The sequence below is a fragment of the Danio rerio genome, chromosome 7 (assembly GCF_052040795.2).
Source record: "Danio rerio strain M-AB ecotype USA chromosome 7, GRCz13ab, whole genome shotgun sequence".
Taxonomy (NCBI): Eukaryota; Metazoa; Chordata; class Actinopteri; order Cypriniformes; family Danionidae; genus Danio; species Danio rerio.
This window is the reverse complement of record NC_141027.1, coordinates 4,895,260-4,917,908: the sequence shown is the minus strand read 5'-3', so window position 1 is coordinate 4,917,908 and position 22,649 is coordinate 4,895,260. Positions and strand designations below refer to the sequence as shown.

Sequence of the window (22,649 nt, the reverse complement as noted above, 5' to 3'; positions counted from 1 at the left end):
GTGAATCACAGAGAGAGTCATTTTAAGGAAATCGGCCCATTTTCACATTGACTGAACCATGATGATTACATTTTATTCTGCCTTTATTGAATCACTCTTAACACTTTCTCTCATGTCTTAGTTTGAAAACTCATATGTAAAGAATAATAACTCCATTAAATCAAATGGTCTAGTAAATGTAGAGTCACAACTTACAATAGTAAAGCACCCATTGATAATGCAGATAGGCATGCACTGCGGTGGAGCCCCTAAAAAAGTTTGTGATTTTACTTCAGTGGTTTTCTTGAATGGCAGCTGATGCTTGTAAACTGATCATTGACCAGACAAATTGATCATTTTAACTTGATTTATGACTGATATCTACTATAATCTATTAAATCTCATGCACAGGATGCATTTGGATGTAAATAGTTAGTGATAAACATCCCTGACCATAAAACGGGTTTTGTTTTAAAGTGACATTTTAAAAACTACCAGAAAACAGTTTGATTTACTGAGAGTAGGCTACTTTAATGTGTATTTTGGTGAAGTCTTGAGTGATTTATCATATGTATTAGGGCTCTGTGATTTGAGGAAAATATATAATTGCATTTTTTGACAGATATTGTGGTTGCAATTTGATTTACAAACTTCAAGCTGATTTTAATTTATTCAAGCTCAGTAAATGAAAATGACTCATTATTTTCTCTCCCTTATGTTGTTTTAATCTTTTCGAGACACTTTTTAGATGTTAAGATAAGTTGAACTATGCTGGTTGATCGCACATATTGACTTCCATAGTTGGAATAAATATGGCTATGGACATCGCTTTGGTTCTTGTCACAATTCGTATGTGTATTTCATGCAAGTACGGTTCATGTGAGCCATGCATCTTAAACTCAATTCCTGGAGGGCCGCAGCTCTGCACAGTTCAAACACAGCTCATCCAAATTATAAAGGTTTTCATGACTCTTTTGAACACCTCGATTATTTGGATCAGCTGTGTTTGATCAGGGTTGGAGCAAAACTGTGCAGAGATGCGGCCCTCCAGGAATTGAGTTTGAGACCTATGATGTAAGCAGTTTACTGGTTTGTTATGGTTACGCCCACTCAGGCCCAGATTGGCTAATAGGGAGGACCGGGAGAATTCCTGGTGGGCCGGTCTATTTTTTGGCCGTGAGGGCCGGTGTCCCTAGCTGCTTGCACTCTCAGCAGTCTCACTTTTTATATATTTATTCATTAGACCATAGCCTCACTCTTTTATTTCATTGTTTTACCGCAGCTCGGCTCTTTTTATTTATTTTCTCGCAGCCCCGTGTGCAAAATGCAGCCTGTAGGCTAATGACGTAATTATCATTTGACTATGGCGGCAAATCAATGCCAATATTAATCGAGCACAGTGGTGATGTTTACGCGCGAGGAGAAGTGAACCGTGAGCAGATTACAGGTCTACACGCGAGAAAACTACAGCTCACGAGCGCACAGGGGATCTTCACGAGCGCGTTCAACTCAACATAATCCCAGCTAACTTCCGGAAAGGCAGAGTAGCCAATAGCGTTAAAGATAACAAGTAAACCAAGTCCCGCCCCTGGACTGACAAAAATCCAAAATGTTTCGTGCGAGCAGAGAAAAGAACCAGCGCGCGAGCGGAGAGAACTGATCGTGCGGGCGCTGTAGGCATGACCTCACTCGCGAGAGCGTACATCGTGCGCACAGTGAAGATCCCCTGTGCGCTTGCGAGCTGTAGTTTCCTCGCGTGTAGACCTGTAATCTGCTCACAGTTCACTTCTCGTCGCGCGCAAACATCACCGCTGCGCTCGATTAATATTGGCATTGATTTGCCGCCATATTCAACCCCAGTCAGCGGCACCTTGCTCATCAGCAAAATCATTTAAGCACTGTCATAACAGCGCCCTCCTAGTTCCGTGGTCAGCATGTTGCGTTACGGCGCTGCCGACCCGAGTTCAAACCTCACTTGAATAGGTATTTTTATATTTTTATTTCGTTTTTAGTTTTAAGACATATAATACTGTTTGGGTTACTTGTATAGGTGTACATATTTTATTTTTATTTTTTGTGTGACCACCGTTATAAAAGGACTGGATATCTGTTTTGCACAGAATATATATTCAGATATTGCAGGAAAGGACATTGTGATGTTTTAAAGAATAATGTTGGAGATTTAGCTACCCGATAATCTTTTCATATTTATGAAAGATATGTGAAGTTATAAAGCAGGTGTATCCTTGAATAAGACGTGATGGTGTCAATAGAAAATTCAGTACATTTAATTTCAATCTTTAATTTATGCATGCAGCTTAATATATATTTGTATTCAATTGATATTTTTTCATTTTAAGGTTAGGATATTTATGAGCACTAACTCTTACAGGAAATAGATTCTGATACTGTTAAACATTACATTGTGTTATACTGTTCAAATAAATCATCACTGAAGCACTGCATTGGAACTGAAGTGGGCCGGTCTAAGGCTTCCCACATAGCAAAATTTCTCTGGCCCACACAATCAGGTTTTGCTTGGCCCACATGCCGCAGTGAATTACGGTACATGACTGGACCAAATCTGGCTTCCAGACAAGGGCCAAACACAGACCATATCTGGGCCAAGTCTCAACCAAGTTAATAACTCATAACTGGGCCTGAACTGGGCCAGATAGGTTGGTGTGTCACGATTGCAATGAAATTGATAAACCCATGGAGTGATGCGCTTTAGGCACACTCTGGGCACGCTTTTTCTCAAAGTGACCTGATAGGTAGAATTTTTTTTCTTTATTCAAAAATGATTTTATTGCATTTTAAATGTGGGTCAAGACTGGCCAAACTCACATGGCCCACTTATCAAATTTTTAAATCTGGGCCAAATACTACGTTTTTCATCTGGCCCAAATCTTGTGTGCCGCCTTAAAGACAATGCCACCTCTGCCAAACCCGGGCCATGTTTGGCCCACATGCTGTATGCCAGTGCCGGGTGAATGCCTGCCGTGCCAGCTTTATGCCAAATCTGGGCCAGAATTCTTTGCTACTAGGGTTGAAACTTCAGGGCTGAAAAGGAGTCCCACTCTGGCCCTGATTACCATTAATCAACAACAAGAAACGGCTTTCACATCTCTGGATCGATTGTTTTGTTCTGAAACAGGAGTTAAAATGGTTGCGTTTGTTTTCTGTGTGGTTCGCTTTCACACTGCAAAGTTACTAAATGGATTAAAATAGTTACAACAAGTCACGCGTGAGTAAACTCTCCTGACATTGGTCAGAGTTTCACAGTTTATTTTCCTGCTCAGCTCTCATGCGTCCCTATTTTAATTTACGACGAAGTGCAATAAGACATAAGTGAAAAGGTGCAGTTTAATTTTGACACCCGCAGACACCATCACCAAAAATTATTCAGAGGTAAGACTTTCTCATACATACAGTAGCTGTTGGCAACAAGTATGCATTACAGGCTTTACATCAGGGGTGTCCAAACTCAGTCTACCTAGAAAGAGATTGGTTAGCTGGTTCAGGTGTGTCTAATTGGGGTTGGAACTAAAATATGCAGGACAGCGGCCCTCCAGGACCGAAGTTATACACCCCTGATTTACATTATAGAGAGAAATAACAGATAAACCAGTACTGCAGGTCGGTTAAATTAATAAGCAATCTCGTTATTAGTTCAGTATTAATTGGGCTACTGACTACTCTGCCGCCTCTATGGACGCGCTGCTCTGCGCACAGCTTATTTTTACTGGGGCATTTTTATTTTTTATTTCGCACTGTCTCACTATGCCGCCCCAGCAAGATGCCACCCTGGGTGATCATCACCAATATTGCCCATGCCTAAATCTGCCACTGCTACAATCAGTCCATTCCAGAATTCGTGTCAACCGAGCCTTGTGAGCCTAACATGCTCACAAGCAGGGGAGTACTTAAAGGGTCACGAAACACCAAAACACATGTGTTTGAGCTGTTGACAGTCGTATATGTGTCCCGCACTGCTAAAAACACTATTAGGACACCTATATTTCACTCAAAAGTGTAAATTGGTTGTTTTTGCGTTACTTCAAGCAAATTCATACTTCCGGTTTGAAACAAATTTTCGAAGCTGCGTCACGGTCATGACATAATAGCGTGTATTCCAGCGTGCAGACTGGATGCCTGTGCCAGAGTGTGTCTTATTACGTCTTACAGTGTGCTGCATTAATGCATGAGTAAAGCTTGGTTCAAACCAATCAGAGCGCTCTATTGTGCAACTTCATTAATATTCATTACTGTCACAGTGTTCAGACAACAGAGACGCCACGTTGTGTTGGCAAAACAAGCGTGAAGTGTTGCTTTTATAGTTTGCTGCAGTTAAGTTTTGTTTTTATTTTCTCTCTGTGAGAGCGCAGCTGGAGTCACGTGTGGATTAACAGTGTACGCGACGCTCGACAACAATAACTTACGTGTCTAAGGAGGATTATTGTTTACCTGAGAGCTGTTCTCATCTGCGAACGCTGAGATCCGGATTCGCTTGTAGTCTTCTCTTCATAAAGATGCGGCTCTAGTTGCTGGTGATTGTTTTGTCTCTACAGATTTGGTAAGTGAGCGACCAGTGCTCTTTGTTTATTCAGTTTGTTCGTATCGAACATACTATTGCACCGAGTGTAAACATGTTAGCACTACAACCAAACTTTAACCTTGTGTAGGGTTTTCACCGCATTTAGTGACCGGAATAACACACGCGGCTTTCTGACGCTACCTGCCGAGTGCATCTAAGTTTTCTGGAAATGCAGAGGGTTTTTTTCTCTCAGTCGCCGTGCGGTATCAAACATTGCATGAAAAATACACGCTTACAGCAGTTCCTCGAATCAAATATCTCATTTGTCGCGAGGGGCATGAATGAATTCCCTGAATGAAAGAGCCAAACTGCAGTTAAAGTCCACCATTTATTAATTTGGCAAGTAATTCGACTATAGATGTCCATGTAAATACAGTCACTTTGTCCCCTGTGTTTGTGTGTGGTTGTGTGTTTTGACTCTGAAAGTCAGCGCGTGCCCAAATAGACACTCCCACACCATGCCTCTTTTCTTTCTTCAATACTCCCCCCTAAACAGAGCTGGACACGCCCACTTTTCTGACTTTTTCCAAAGTAGAGGTGTGAAAACACCCTGCTGAAACGAGGGGGTTTCATGGCCCTTTAAGACATACCTGAGCTCAAACTCTCCTCTCGTCCTTCAAATAAGAGGGAGCCCCGGGCTCGAGGATATTCTGAGCTCGGGGCTCTCTCCAGGGACAGCATGTCAAACACGCATTATTATCAACAATCAGTTAAGTGTGAACTTCTGAAAACAATTTAAAAACCTCTTTTAAGCTCATTTGAAACAAGTAGTTTGAACAAACAGCAAGCGTCATCTTTTTGAGCTTAAGGCTGTGTGTTTTTGCTGATGTTCAGTGTTGCAATAGCGGATTTTTTTTAATACTACAATGCAAACCAAAAACAGTGACCACAGAAATGTGATACAATTGGACTGTTTTGAAGTGTTGTGAGGCGTTCAACAGAATAAAGAAACTCAAACGGAGTAAACGATGGCAGAATTGTCATTTTTAGGTGAACTAACCCTTTAACAGTGAGAATTAGCCCCTAAACTAAAGTGTGACAAGATTTTAAAAGCACTTTTATTTAATTTAGCTTTATTTAATTGTGTTTTATATGTGATTTAATGCTTTGTGGTAGCCTGTAAAAGGTGTAAGACCTGTCTGTAAAATGTGTGAACCCACACTGCAACCCCTAGATCACTGATTTTCCTTCCATTACACTATACATGTTCACAAATAACAGCAAACCTGAGCCGTCTGTGAGGAAAACAGAAATGGAAATAAACGCTTGATAATAAACAGACTAGAAATGCATCCTACAGCTTCACCACAGTGTTCGATCTAGTATCTTAGAACCACAACACCATCAGAATGAGTTTATTTCCACTGTAAACCCGAAAGTCCCCTACTGTACCGTCTGTAATGCTGTTTATAGAGTACATTTGCTCAATGATCTGATCTGTGTGTTAAATTGCTTGTGTTATACACAGCTCATCTGCCAGTTGCTGATCTATAAGGAAGTGTTTAACTCTACCACAAACACCCACAGACTAAAGTTTCTTAGCATTTGATCTTCTTAATATGTTAATTAATTAATTATATTATTGGCTGGAGTATTATTTTCACTGTATGATGATGCTACGCAGGATTTTGCTGCTTAAAGGCTGCTTGCAACGTACTTTACATGTAGCCACACTTTCTAGAGATAAAGCTTGAGGTTTCCTGAGCTGAACAGTTCCTATCGCAAAGATGAAACATCGATAAGTCGCTGTGTTAGGGTTAAAAAAGTCAATCTTAGGCCTGGGATATGCATTAAAAACAACAATAATAACACACTTACATGCGTTTAATAGACAATAAGACATTTAGTGACCATTTTAAAAATTAAAGTGACTTTAGATTGTAATATATTAACTCTCCCCACCCCGACTCTGAGATGTAAACACAATATACATGTTCAAAAAGTAAAATCTACTATAATATTTGAATTTAAATGTCATTTTAAAAACCCAATACATTTAAATGTCGTGTAAAATAATTTACTTTGAACATGCAAACACAGCAGTTTTCCAGATGCTGATTCCACAGCATGCACATAATATATCCAGCATCCTGTTGATCAAAACATTAGCAATAGTTTCACTCACCGTGAAGAAGGAAAAGCAGAAGAGCTCCTACAATGGAGCGGCGGGAGCTCTGAAAGACCTTCATGTCCAGAGGTTTAGCTGACAGACTGAAGCATCCGACACTGCAGATACAGCCAGAGAAGAGAAAACACACACACACACACACAGACAGACTTCCTTACAATGACTTTCAGTTTGTGCACATCTGATGAGCGGACAAACACACACACACACACACACACATGCCTCCTCGAACTATAGGGGGTTTCAGCTGTATTTCTGTCTGCTCCTCCCACTGGGGTCTGAAGCAGAAACGCCAACGTTTGTGTGTGTGTGTGTGTGTGTGTTTGTGTTTGTACGTAAACACCAAAGCCCTGCTTCATCATGGAGGAAACGTGAAGTGAAAATCCACCAGGAAATAAGGAAGTTTAACTAATAAAGAGACTCCCTGTCAAAGTTTGCAGCTTTCTCTGCTGATGTTGCTGTGTGAAGCTGTATAAAAGTGTGCGTGTGGTGAACCACACGATAACCAGACTGTGTGAAGCAGTCATACACTTCATGCCGTTTTCTAACCCCTTACGCATTTATCATCCGAAAAAGAAGGTGCTATTTATTTCAGAGCTTAGAAACATGCTCGTTTCCACATCAGCTCGGGTTATTTTGAGCTGCGCAGGACATTGCTGTGCAGCGACGTGCAGTCCGTCAGAGGAAGTGAAACTGACAGAGCTTTTACTTCAGATGGAAACTTTACCGATGGTCAGCAGAAGAGACCTGTTGTGCATCTCAAACTGAAGAGTTCACCACGTAAACAACCAGAGGAGTCTCTAATGAGTGTTTCATGAAAATGTTAGTCATGTCATTTATTTTAAGCTATGTATTAGTAACAATCGCAGAGCAATTTCCAAGCTGTTTGTGTATTGTGGGAACATGGTGGCTTAGTGGTTAGCACTGTTGCCTCACATTAAGAAGGTCGCTGGTTCAAGTCCCAGCTGGGTCAGTTATGTCATGTTCTCCCGTGTTGGTGTGAGTTTCCTCTGGGTGCTCTGGTTTCCCCAACAGTCCAAACACATGCACTATAGGGGAATTGGGTGAACTGTATGAGAGTGTTTGGGTGTTTTCCAGTACTGGGTTGTGGCTGGAAGGGCATCCGCTGCATAAAACGTATGCTGGAATAGTTGGCGGTTCATTCCGTTGTGGTGACCTCTGATAAATAAAGGACTAAGCCGACGCAAAATGGATTTGTGTATTGCAGCAAAAGTTGTAGAAAAATTAGTCAGTGACCATCTTGGGTTCAGGGTTGCCAGCTATTTTTCTCTTTCCTCTGCCCAAAAAGTCACTCAATGTTGCTAGATTACATAGTACGTGAATTTGCATATTACTGATGTCATCATGTCTCACCGTTTCTGTGTATGACCTTATTCTTCGATGTGAAAGTGCGCCCGTATTCATGATTCAGCTCCCTATGGGTAAAATAACCAGGAATAATAAACCGCAGAATATAGTCAATGTGTTTGCCAGCGACACGCACATATATATATATATATATATATATATATATATATATATATATATATATACATATATATACATATATATATATATATATATATATATATATATATATATATATATATATATATATATATATATATATATATATACATATATATACATATATATACATATATATATATATATATATATACATATATATACATATATATATATATATATACATATATATACATATATATATATATATATATATATATATATATATATATATATATATACATATATATATATATATATATATATATATATATATATATATATATACACACACACACACACACATGCACACACACATATCTAGAGGAGGGATTGGGGGGTCTTTGGTTCACTAAACGGAACAAAAGAGCTAAAGCAAGTCACTTGTGAGTAAACTCTCCTCACATTGGTCAGAGTGTCAGGGTTTATTTTTGCAGAGGTGGTGGTTTGGTGGTGATTGACAGGGTGTGCGCGCGCGACATGTCTGAGGAGAGATGCGGTGGGGAGGGGTGAGAAGGGTGCGCGATGATGCCTATTTGAGGACCGGGAGGGAGAGGCAAGATTACCGGGAGATCATCACTCGTTTGCGGACATCCAGAGACTCGCGAAACTTCCCGCCCTACTCATAATTCTCTCTTCATATAGCCGTATGCTTATTACATATCCATAAAACACTGTGATATAACCGCACTCGGATCGGATCGCTTTCTCACTGCAATCAAACCGCTCCAGGGTTCGTTTCAATCGAGCCGAAACCACCTCACTCAAGCGATCTCGGAGCGATTACTTAGGCGCGAAACAGAGCGCGATTGCCCTGTTCACATATTCCAAACCAACCGCGCTAACAGGGCAAACGAGATGCGTTCCGAAACAAAAGTGTGGGTGTGAAAGCACCCTAAAATAACTGTAATCGATAAAATGTGCATCATATGCATACAAGCGAATTAGTCAGAAAAACGTAAATTGTTCTAGCTTTCTAGATATGATATAGATATCTAGGAGAGGGATTGGGGGGGTCTTTGGGGCTAAGGCCCTTATCCCTTTCGACCCTAGCAACGCCCCTGGTCTGTCATGACTGCAAAAAGTTTGATAAACCCATAGAGTTTTACTTTATGGCCGGGCTTTTTTTCGAAGTGACCTGATTGGAAGAATTTTTTTCTTCACTCAGAAGTAATTTAAATGTATTTTAAAAGTGGGTCAAGATAGGTCAAACTTATGTGTCTACATTTTTAACATCTTGGCCAAATACAAAATTTGATCTGTTCCAAGTCTTATGTGCCGCCTTAAAGACAGTGCCACCTCTGCCAAACCCGGGCCATGTTTGGCCCACATGCTGTAAGCCAGTGCCGAACGAATGCCTGCTGTGCCAGCTTTATGCCAAATCTGGGCCAGAGTTCTTTGCTACCTGGGTTAAGGGATATTTTAAACTGAAATTGCACACACACACACTCATCAGAGAGTTAGGTTACATCTTGTAAAAAGAGGCATTATAGATCCCCTTTAAAACCAAGTTTAGGGTCTGAAGTTGAGACTGAGCAATATAAAAGCAGACTGTGACCTGAGCGAGTGAAGAGGAACAGCAGCAAAGCACTTTATCATCAACAGAAAAATGATGAAAGGCCACTGCTTCCCACACGTAAGCTGCGTCCCAAATCGCATACTTATGCACTATTCTACGCCATTTTGTAGTATAAATAGTGTAAGTAGTGAGTTCACACTGAAAACTAATAAAATAATGAGTGCACTTTAATTACCCGGATGATGCAATCATTCAGCCGCTAAAATGAAGTGTGTATTTTTGTATAACTTAGATTTTTTTTTTTGCTAAATTGCCCAGCCCTAATTAGGCGGATACAAAATAGAGTAAAACAGGGGAGTCAAAAGTCGGTCCTGGAGGGCCGGTGTCCTGCTGATCTTAGCTCCAGCTTGCTTCAACACACCTGCCTGGAAGTTTCTAGTATATCTAGTAAGGGCTTGATTAGCTGGTTCAGGAGTTGCTGGGATAATTAGGTAAAAATAAATGCAGATTATAAGACCATGAAAGTGTTTTTTGACCTTGCATGCATATTAGACTGCTGTTGGAGACCCTTACAACCAAGATATGACCCTATTTCATGTATAATATGGGCTCTTTAAGCTTCATCAGTAGTTAGAACTATTCAGTTTTGTGAAAGAGTTGTATCATTACCTCATCAGCTTCAGCTCTACAAAATAATGAATAAATGGAACGTAACGGAATTTTTTTAAACATCATGTGACAACAGTGCCACTCCCACCTGCCGGTAAATACAGGTACTGCTGAACAGCTGACCCGACACAAACACTGCGTTAGGTAGAATGTGCGTGATGTGCGCGGTAACAAAATAAATGTTATACACCATATTTTTATTTTATTTATTTATTTTATTTATATTTTAAGTGCAACATGTTGCTAAAGATCAGGGGTTTAAACCCCCAAAGCCCCCCCCCCTCGCAACGCCACTGTGACACACCAACATATCAGACCCAGTTCAGGCCCAGTTATAGGTTGTTAACTTCTCCCAGATGTGGTCCATGTTTGGCTCTTGTATGGAAGCCAGACTTGGTCCAGTCATGCACCGTAATTCACTGCGGCATGTGGGCCAAGCAAAAGCTGATTGTGTGGGCCAGATCTGGGCCAGAGAAATCTTGCTATTTGGGAATTGTTTATAGCTGTTTGAAGCTGACACTTTTATCCTAATGGTGGCGTTTTGATGACAAACTGAGAGTGAAGTTTGAGTTTTATTATCGAAGCAAATTCTGCTTCTTCCTCAGAGCTCATAAATATCTGGTGCCTGTAAATATGATACTTGTCACCCATCAGTTCCTTGGGCTGGAAATGAAATGGGGAAGCGAGCTTTCGGTTTTGACGCCCCTCAACTTGGAAAATTCTTCAGAAAGAACTGAAAATATCTGATCTTGTTCTGATTGAAGCCTTTAGTTCCATCCTAAACACGACGACAACAATCCATTGCTCAATGTAGTAGGTGTCTAAATGTACTTGAAGGACTAAGCTGTATTATTTTGATCTTTTATTTTAAAGATGTGTGTTGTAGACCTTCTGGCCAGGTCACCGTTGTAATTGAGATCTTGGTTGGTTTTTACCTAGTTAAATAAAGAAAGAATAATAACGGTAACACTTTAGATTGAGTACCAATCACCACTGGGGTTATGTCTGGTGTTATGTCTGTATGGAGTGCGATGGTTGAATGATGAGGTGAAGGTCCAAGTCAGGGACGGACTGGCCATCGGGCAGTTCTGGCAAATTTTGGACCATTTTTTAAATGTGGGCCGGTATGCTATTTTTAAATAGTTTATTTATTTATTTTCATGTATTGTTTTTACATCCAGGCAGCTTTTATCTCTTGCAAGATGTGAATATGATGATGATGATGATAGTAATAATAATAATAAATGTTAAGCTTTGGCCCAATCGGCAATGGCCGGCTGGTTTCGAGATGGGCCGACCCAATCAGAAGTTACATGGACATAATCCAAATCTAAAAGAATGTCAAACAAACCGTAAGTGCCACACAAACACATGTACTATAGGTGAATTGGGTATCTGCTGCGTAAAACATGTGCTGGATAAATTGGCGGTTCATTCCGCTGTGGTGATCCCAGATTAATAAAGGGACTAAGCCTAAAAGAAAATGAATGAATGAAATGATTGCACGTATAAATTAGTTATAAACGGGTTGTTTTGTTCCAGTCACACGCATTAAATGTTTAAATATCTATTGCATATGGAACTGCTTATATTATTTTACCATTTGTACACCATTATAAGTAGTGAATGTGCGTGTCCAAGGATGGGGCTGTGTCGGTGTGGTAATGTGGGCTGGTGTGGCTACAGTGCCAGGGCTGATTTTTAGTCCCAGTCCACCCCTGGTCCAAGTGCAATCTACCAAAGTTTATGAAACAGTCCATACAACAAAATAAAGAGAATGGAGAAAGCTCAAGACATCTCAGGGGTAAATAAATACAAGGAGATGCTAACATGAGGGTATAGATAGTGCTGAAAAAAATTATCTAAACAACAAGGGAGTTAGAGACAATAACTAACCAAGGTAACTACCCAGCAAGCTTTTTCTGTTTATAAGAAGTCTAATAGACATATAAACATAGATAGCTCAAACATAGATGGCTAAAGCAAGGCTAAAATTGGGCTGCCAGTGAAAATTAAATAGCCAAATACTAGACTAGACTAGTCATCAAATTAACCATGCAGTAGAATCTTTATTCGTTTATGAATTTTCCTTCAGCTTAGTCGTTTATTTACCAGGTATCGCCACAGCGGAGTGAACCATTCTGGCATATGTTTTACACAGCGGATGCCCTTCCAGCGACCTTCTTGCTTCATTCATTTTCTTTTCGGCTTAGTCCCTTTAATAATCTAGGGTCACCACAGCGGAATGAACTGCCTACTTATCCAGAATATGTTTTACGCAGCAGATGCCCTTTCACCCACAACCCATCACTGGGAAACCACTAACACTCATTCACACACTTTACCCTACCCAATTCACCTGTACCGCATGTTATTGGGCTGTGGGGGAAACCGGAGCACCCGCAGTGAAACCCACGCGAACGCAGGGAGAACATGCAAACTCCACACAGAACTCCAACTGACCCAGCCGAGGCTTAAATCAGCGACCTTCATGCTGTGAGGTGACAGCACTACCTACTGCGCCACAGCATCGCCCCCAAGTAAAATCTGGTTTTTATATTTTTTTCTGGCTCTTCATTAGTACTAATGATCTTATTCTACATCTCTAATCCAAGACAATACCTAAACTCAACTACTACCTTATGTACTGTTAATTAGCAGCAATTTAAAAATTGAGCATCTGAAAACCTTGGGCACCAAGCGTGTTGACTATAATTCTGGTGGACAGCAATCCTTTACAACTGAGTGCAAACTGGGATTCAAATCTTCCTCCATTTTGTTAGCAACTTCCATTGATAACAATTGTTTCCCAAAGGATGAAATAATGCACATCCCTACTTTCCCCCCTCACAGGGGCGTAGATTTAGGGTGGACGATGGGGACGTGTCCCCACCAATATCCACAAACTACCGAAATGTCCCCACCAATGATTTAATTCACTTAAAAACATCGCGCTGTCAGTATAAACCTAGACATGCCGAAAGGGTTAAATCACGTTCTCTCCTCGAGTCGCACCGCCCCCAAACACATATGAACATTGTGATTGGCTGTGCCTTTCCCTGCTGTCATGTGAGTGGCTGCTTTCAGATCATAGTTTCAGATACAAACAGCGCCAAAACAACTGTGCGGGGGGAATTTCCCGATGTGTGAGGTGTGTGACACGCACAACGGAGGATGGAGGTAGCAAAAAAAGGTGGACATAAAGAGCTTTTTCCAACGAAAAGTGTAAGTCACATAAACACAAGTTCACTAGTGAATGAGTACATCATGATAATGCCGTTATGCTAGTGTTTTCATCGCTTTTACGGTCAGTCTAATGTTAAAGCAGACTGATATAGTCTGTAAACAATATTCCCTGAAAACTAACTGCAGAATAAACACCTGTAAACATATATGACCCTGCCTGTTCTCCTAATCTCTTAGAGTAACATCTCCAATTATGGTTGAATCAATTTGTCAGAAAAACTACAGCCTGTGCTCCATCTTTTAATAATACTGTGAGACATGTTTAATTTGTACAAAAAATGAACGAAAGTCTTTATTAAACTCTCTCTTTATCAGTTAATAAACATTATTTTAACATGACACTTTCAGGCCTGTAGCCAGCTTATTGAAAGGGGTTATTTGTTTTCTGAAAAACTGAACCTTTTTGCAGTTATTCACCTTTTCTGTTTAATTGAGGTATAAATATGACATTTTAGTGACATATTAAGAACTATTTTTTCCTGCATAATCTTGTTGGATAGTTATTATAACTACACTTTTTGATGTACCAAAACTATTTCCTACCATTTTGTCAAATTGCTTTATTTACACATTTAAACTGTAAGTTTTATTACAGTTTTATAAATAATAAAAATACTTTGAACTAGAAATTTGGACTTTAAATTCTAAGAATAAAGAAATGAAGAGTACAAATGTCAAAACCTCTAAATGCCATGTAAAATGAGTATTTTTCTCAGCCTCGCATATTTATGTTCAGTTTTTTCACGTTAAAGGCAACGAAAAGAACCTATTTATCCACAGTTAGTGCTTCCATTTAGTCCACACACAGGAGTTGGAGAAAAATGCTCATTTTAGAAGAAAATATTAAATGGCATTTAGAGGTTTTTGCATCTAAACTCTTCAAATATGTAAATATACTTATTTTTAAAATACAATTTTTTAATAATATTTTCTTTGGGAAATCTGTTAAAACTTGATTTAAATTAAAAACTGAAGCCTATAGGCAAATAACAAACTGGCCAGCGCATTCAACCTTCCTCAGTGAGAATTTAATTATTTGAATAATAAGATAAATTCAAACATAATAATAATAATCCAACTTTTGGTCTTTCAAACCACCTGATCCCCCTTGGCTACACGCATGACTATTTAATTTAACTTAATAAATTGTATGAAGAGAGGATTACTTAATAATACATTTTAATAGCAGTTAAATAATAAATAGCAATATATGTATATATATATATATATATATATATATATATATATATATATATATATATATATATATATATATATATATATATATATATATATATATATATATATATATAAACAATATTCATTCTTGGCGGGGGTTACTCGTCCCCAGTCCCCACCAAAGTCAAGCGCAAACCTACGCCCTTGCCCCCTCATTTCAGAAAATTGTGTTTACATCACAGTATAGGGGAAATAAAGGGGCAAGCTTCAGTTTCATGCTGGTTATAATTTTAAAGAGCGCTGTACTTCTCATATCTATGAATTTGCACTCATAATGAGATGTAATTCAATGCTTTATTTAAATACTATTTTTTTATCAGCTTTCTGTTGGTGAAAATCTTTCGCAGCACCACAGTATGCTAAAACCAGAAGACATTTATCAAAGGAGAAGGAGACCGAAATATATTCGTCTGTAAAAGATTATGATAACATTCACTGTGGAGCCTTTTCCCATTTCTGGGTTTCTCAATAGAAAAAATCGTCATAGTTGGTAGACTTAAGGCCCAATCCCAATTCTATTTTTGTACCGCTTCCCCTTGGCCCTTAAAACCGAGTGTGAAGGGGAAGGGCTTTCAATTTTACCCCTAAGAATTGGGACAGCACCTGCACATGTCATCATATGTTATCGCCATCTCTTCCTTCATATGAGAGCAGATGATCGTGACTGCTGTAGTGATTCCAGCTGCTTTATTTTTAGGTATTTATCTTCAGGAAATCACTGAATGCATATATCATGTTATTATAACAATCTAAGGTGGCAATAAGAATAATAATTAATAATAATATTAATAAATCAGTGATGATGACCTGAGGTTAACATATTAAATGACATTAATAAATCAGTGATGATGACCTGGGGTTATTGTATTAATGATATTAATAAATCAGCGATGATAACCTCAGGTTAATAAATTACTAATAATAATAAATCAGTGATGATGACCTGAGGTTAACATATTAAATGACATTAATAAATCAGTGATGATGACCTGGGGTTATTGTATTAATGATATTAATAAATCAGCGATGATAACCTCAGGTTAATAAATTACTAATAATAATAAATCAGTGATGATGACCTGAGGTTAACATATTAATAATATAAATAAATCAGTGATGATGACCTGAGGTTAACATAATAATATTAATTATTCAATCAGTGATGATGACCTGTAACGTATTAATAATATTAATAAATCAGTGATGATGACATGAGGTAACCACATGTAAATACACTTAAAACAGCATTAACATTATAGCAGAGACCATAAAAAAAAACATTCTCAGCCACTAGACAGTACTCGAGTGTCAGAGTGTTGTGGGACTGCTATACATAACATATGCAAACACCCTCACATAGGGCTGAGCGATTTGGCCTAGAATCAAAATCTCGACTAATTTTAACTCGATTACGATTAATGAACGATTATTTAATTTATTAAAATTTTTATTTTTGTTTTGCCCTCATAGATGACTGACAAATTTAGTAAATATGCTCACATACTACAGATGAGAGATTTCTGAATAAAGGATGCATTACTGTATTTAAAAATAATTGAATGAAACGCACACCATCTACTGTCTATGATTATTTATTGAACATCAGCGATGAACAACTGAAATTAAACCACAAATTGCTTAAAACCAACAGTCACTTTTTTCTTTAAAAGAGTGAAAATAAATAATGTGCACTTTTGGAAACAAAATAAATTATTTTCTGTGTTTTTCATATAATAAAAGTAGAAAATAGGCTTATTTCACGCGGCCGCCATTTTAAAATACGAAAGCGAGGCTACAATGGGAAGAAACCCGTAAGTATAGGACCAGCACTGTAAACATTGCAACAACATGCTGTGGACAACAGACCTCCAGCTGTTGCCGAGATTTCAAAACGCAAATGTGTGAACATCACTTTATTATCAATCAGTTATAAGGGTGTCACAATCCTCCAAATCCTCGATTCGATTACATTTTCGATTCTTAAGTCACGGTTCGATTCGATTTTTGATTTAAAGAATAAAATACAACAAAATTACAACCAAATCATACAGTAAATGAATAAAGATAAGTTACACACATAATTACCACCTGTCAATCACTTTTTTCTGCGGGACTCGTTAACAGGTTATCTGTGTCGTTGTAATGGCGTCGGTAAAAAAGATGCACAACTAACAGGAACCAGCCAACAGTATCTGAGGTGTTCGCTAAAATGACTAAGTACAAGTGTGAAAGTGAAAGATTGAAGCAGTCTACTGACCCGCTGACTGCCTGGACCCGCTGTCTCGAGCGCATGACAGTGTGTGCGTCTTTGTCTAAGCCTGTGTGTGAATGTGTTAGTTTGTGTGAATTTGTGTGGTCTCGTGATGTGCGTTTTCAGCGGTAGTGAGGAAGGAGGGCTGCTCAGAAATACTAAACGCCAGTGTGGATGTGGATTGTTGTCGTTATAAAATGTCCTTTAAAAACAAAGACCTATAAGTGTAAACAGGGCCTGAGTGTGTATTTTTCACGAGTGGATTTGCAACGGGGGCAGGGCGGAGGATCGTGATGCCTGCATTCTAATGGCCAACCCTAATACGTACATAGCAGAGCTTGCAAACTGTGTTTTTTTTTTTCGGTCGACAACACGAACGTTGTCAACATAACTCACTGGAAATCCAAAATGCTTCCACACCGGCGACTTCATTGAAAGAGGAGAGGGTTTAAGCTCTGTCGACGGGTCTCCTGCGTTTGCAGTTCAACAAGCTCTTCAAGCCTTTTTTCCGCTTGGCAAGCCAACCTGACGTGACATGGGGGCATGGCAGCATCGACGATTACATTTTTTGATTCGATAATCGAAATTAAGCATGACTTTCGATCGATTTTGATCTTATATATGACCTTATTCAGTTCAGTTTAATTAAATCATTTAAAAGCAGATTAGACATCAAACAACAAAGACGCTACAAAGTCGCTGCTGGTCTGAATGCTGCATAAGGCTCAAGAATGGGTCCATCGTCCTACTTTACTATAAGGTGAACACAAAACAAAAGTTTCCATATGGGGCTCCTCCATGGGACTCGACACTTGTTAACACTCACTTTAACAAGCTCACTGCTCTCTGCACTGCCTACCCTCGTCACTGCAACTGACCAATCACTGTGCTTAGGCTATGTGTCGTCATGACGTGCAGTAGAGAGGTGCATGGGTATGCGACCGTGCGAAGGCTTTGCCAAACCATACGCGTGCACTCGACACAGAAGTATAAATTAGCCTGAACAGAGCGGGTTCACGTGACTCCACACATGGTAGGGAAAGTAACTGAAAAAATTTACCTGGAAAAATCTGATCGATTATAGGTTCTAGGGGTGTAACAGATCATGGTTGATCCATGATTCATACAGATCACAACCCATGGTTCGGAACATACAGTACATGACCCGCTAATTAATAAAATTTTTCACTTGATCTTTACTAGAATAATCCTAAGTTTGTAAGATGACAGAGAGATCACCTCTTGCGTCATGTAAATCTCCTGTATGAAAGCATTCCGGCTTTCCTGTTTGATATAATGATGACGGAAGAAATTGTGGTGGGTTTTCCTGGATGTGCTGGGTTTCTCAGGTTATTAAAGGTGTTTTCTGTCACTACTTGTTTAGCCTAATGCATTCAGTGTAAAAAGATCGGGATCTCAACACCCACGCAATATAAATTATAAATGATGCTGATTTGAATACGTTTATTAATATTTCCAGTCGCTGCATTCAAATCTGAAAACACCAAAATCAAGAAAGAGATTCAGTCTGTAGTCTTTTGAGTGAGTAATGAAGTGTAGGGGTGGGCGATATGGAAAAAATATCAGATCACGATTTTTTTCTGAGGAAACCACGACTTATGATTTTTATCCAGGTTGTTTTTCGAGTTTAAGACTATTTTGCAAATTACAAAGGTACAATACAACCCAACTAATATCCCCATATAAAAATATACTCTTACCATGTATGCTTAAGAATATTTTATAAATAGCAATACAACGATTTTTTTCTAAAAAAAAAAAATGGATCGTGCAGTAATTTTGATCGTCCACGATTAAAAATCGTGTTATTGCACAGCCCTATTACGAAGTTACAAACAGTCAAATAACACAGAAGTACTGGGATACCAGTTTAGATCAAACCACCGATGTTTATGCTTAAAATTAAAATCACCGTCATATAGCTGATTATATAGATTATTTATTTTAATTTTAAAATTACAGCTTCTATATTCTGTTTGTTAAAATCAAAAATGTCATTCAGTGCTGTTTTTATAATAAATAGAAAGCAAATTACATTGGTCTCCTCACGTATTTGGCTGATCAGAAAAATGGTAACGTAATCTGAACCGTCAGATTAGTGATCCGTTACACCATAGGTTCTGAATGGTCATTTTTGTAATTTGACGCAAAGATGATATAATAGATTCATAAATGCTTTATAAATTTTTTTTTTAATCTAAATATTAAAACTTTAAGGGAATTAAGATTATGAAAAGCGTCCTTGTGAAAAGGCTCCATCATAAAGACTCTTGGACTAAAAATAATAAACACACATTATGATCCTTAATCTTCATCTGAAAGTAACATGTAGCATGAGTAAACTATTTCTGTAGAGATTGACCTTTAAGACCGCAACTTACTCAGGAAGTTGAAGGCCTGATGTCGGTGTTGAAGAAACGTCAGGCTTCTCGAGTCAACAAAGCCCACTGTTTTTGGCTATCTGAAAGATCTGATATAAACAGCGTAAAGTGCACAGCGGCAAACCAAAACCACTGTTGACCTAGAAGAACATTAGTGCACATCTGAATTTGCTGAATACACTAGAAGTCAGTAAAAATGAATTTACTGTATATACTGTAGCACCTTTCACAGACTAAAAGCCACAGAGTTTTACAGTAAAAGAAAACATATATCATATAACAGATAACATCCAAGTACAAATAACACCAAATGTAAAAGCAGCTCGCCATACTGTTAATTAAAAACGTGTCCAAAATGATGAGTCTTTAAATGTTTTTAAAAACTAAGAGAGTTTCAGAGCCACACAGGTCATCATTAGTCTTAATAAGTGTTCTGGGAATAGTTAAAAGGCCAGAAGAGATCGGCCTGTAACGAGGAGACTGACACGGAGGGATTCATTTGCAGTATATTTAATAGACACAGTTCAATCACAATCATACAATACGCAATAAAGTGCGAACTCACATCATCAGTATGCAGTAATGGTCGAGGGACTGGCAGCTGACAGACACAGTGTGATATATCAGGCATGAATCAGTGGCAGGCGGCGTGGTTCAGAGTCCTTATAACAAGTGTGGGTCAAGGGCAGGCAGAAGGCAACTCAGAGTCAGAAACAGTCCTGGGTAATACACAGGCGATCAGGCAAGGAATAACGCTCAGAAATGTTGGCCGTGGCAGAACAAAACTTCGCACTCAACTGGTGTTTGAGCGTGGCTTATAACAGGTGGCGTGTGTCGTTAGCGGGATTTCGTTCAGGTGTGTGCGCGATCAGTTTAAGTGGATGATGTAAGGCTAAAAGTCCGGAGATGGTGACCTCTGCTGGCCAGCGAGGGGAATGACTGGGACCGAGTCGGTGACACGGCCACAGGAGTGACTATATAAAAGATCTTGAAAATAAATGGGAGTCTGATCATGCAGAGCTCGATATGTAACTACTAGTCTAATTAATAATAAAACTAATAGGGAGCCAGTGAGGCTTTTACATGCATTTTTTTTTTATTTCTCTTTGCTATTTGAGCTTATTGGAACCTAATTAAAATAAAACTTAAATGTCATCTTTTGATTTGATGTACTTTTAGAGAAAAATCATGTCTATATACAGTTGAAGTCAGAATTATTAGCCCCCTTTTGATTTTTGTTTTCTTTTTTAAATACTTCACACATGATGTTAAACAGAGCAAGGACATTTTCACAGTATGTCTGATATGTCTGATAAAAAAAAAAACTTTTTAAGGTAAAATTATTAGCCCCTTTAAGCTATTTTTTTCTCTCGATATTCTACAGAACAAACCATCGCTATGCAATAGCTTGCCTAATTACCCTAACCTGTCTAATTAACCTAGTTAAGCCTTTAAATGTCTCTTTAAGCTGTATAGAAGTGTCTTGAAAAATATCAAGTAAAATATTATTTACTGTCATCATGACTAAGATAAAATAAATCAGTTATTAGAAATGAGTTATTAAAACTATCATGATTAGAAATGTGCTGAAAAAAATCTTCCCTCCATTAAACAGAAATTGGGGGAAAAAATAATCAGAGGCGCTAATAATTCAGGGGGGCTAATACTTCTGACTTCAACTGTATGTGGACTCGTGGTCTGGATTTACATAAAACACAACAAAGTCACTTTTGTGTGACAATGAAAAACTCTTTATTTCTGCCTTAAACACAGCAGTTTTTCCTGACAGTTTTTAATGCATTAATAACACACAGACATATTTTTTTTAACATGTTTTGACTATTAGTAAAAAAAATTTTTTTTTTGCCCATTTAGGACAGTTAAAATAGTGTTTGGGACATTTCATATGCTGCAAAACAGTTGCAGGATGACACTGTATGTCTAACAAAATATAAAACATAAGAGCTAAAATGTGCTGTCCACATATAGTTGAAGTCAGAATTATTAGCCCCCCTGTTTATTTTTCCCCCCTCAGTTTCTGTTTAACAGAGAGCAGACTTTTTCAGCACATTTCTAAACATAATAGTTTAATAACTCACTAATAACTGATTTATTTTATCTTTGTCATGATGACAGTAAATAATATTTGACTAGAAAACTTTCAAGACACTTCTATACAGCTTAAAGTGACATTTACAGGCTTAATTGGGTTAATTAGGTTAACTAGGCAGGTTAGGGTAATTAGGCAAGTTATTGTACAACAATGGTTTGTTCTAAGAGAATTGAGAAAAAATAGCTTAAAGGAGCTAATAATATTGACCTTAAAATGGTGTTTAAAAAATTTAAAACTGCTTTTATTCTAGCTGAAATAAAACAAATAAGACTTTCTCCAGAAGAAAAAAATATTATCAGACATGCTGTGAAAATGTCCTTGCTCTGTTAAACATCATTTGGAAAATATTAAGAAAGAAAAAAAAAAATCAAAGGGGGGCTAATAATTCTGACTTCAAAATGTAGCCACTAAGCCCTAGGAGGTTAAGCACAGGAGATGATTTCTTCAGACAAGTGTACCCTCCAAGTTAAATATCCAAGTTTTAGGGAATAACAAATAATAAGTTGACTTCCAGAGGCCTTTGCCTTTCATATAAGCCACTTCTGATGCCAAATGATCAACTAGATGACGCTTATTTGACCAAAATAAATATATGCAAGCCTTTGAATTTGAATGATTTAATCAGGACTGTTAGGTCTGACTTTGCTTAGCCTAAAGTCTCGTCACTGAACAGAAATAATGTCCAGTATAGAATATAAAGTCCTGCTGCAGTGGAGACAGAATGAATATTGTGTCTGACTCCATCATGAGCTTGCAGGACTGCATCCATACATCTCTGACATGACTCAAATCACTGATTAATAAAGTCATCTGGAATGGCAAAGAAAGCGTTCCTGCAGGACTCCCAGAGTTCATCAAGATCCTTTGGATTCATCTTCAATGCCTCCTCCATCTTACCCCAGACATGCTCAATAATGTTAATACTGGTGAATAGGCTGGCCAATCCTGGAGCAGCTTGACCTTCTTTGTTTTCAGGAGC

The 22,649-nt window shown here is 38.4% G+C and overlaps 2 protein-coding genes across 3 annotated transcripts in view; one reads left to right on the top strand and one right to left on the bottom strand.

The window, feature by feature from the left end:
• The window catches only part of si:cabz01074944.1, a 35,156-nt gene extending 28,367 nt beyond the window's left edge, over nucleotides 1–6,789 (bottom strand). For both annotated transcript variants that reach the window (XR_015495196.1, XM_087260481.1), the window contains exon 1: nucleotides 6,702–6,789. Coding sequence is in view for 1 of the 2 variants with exons in the window: in XM_087260481.1 (XP_087116607.1) it covers nucleotides 6,702–6,765 (64 nt within the window). In the remaining variant the exon portion in view is untranslated. The remainder of the gene's footprint in view (nucleotides 1–6,701) is intronic.
• The window catches only part of si:cabz01074946.1, a 199,179-nt gene that overhangs the window by 60,359 nt on the left and 116,171 nt on the right, over nucleotides 1–22,649 (top strand). The window lies entirely within an intron of this gene.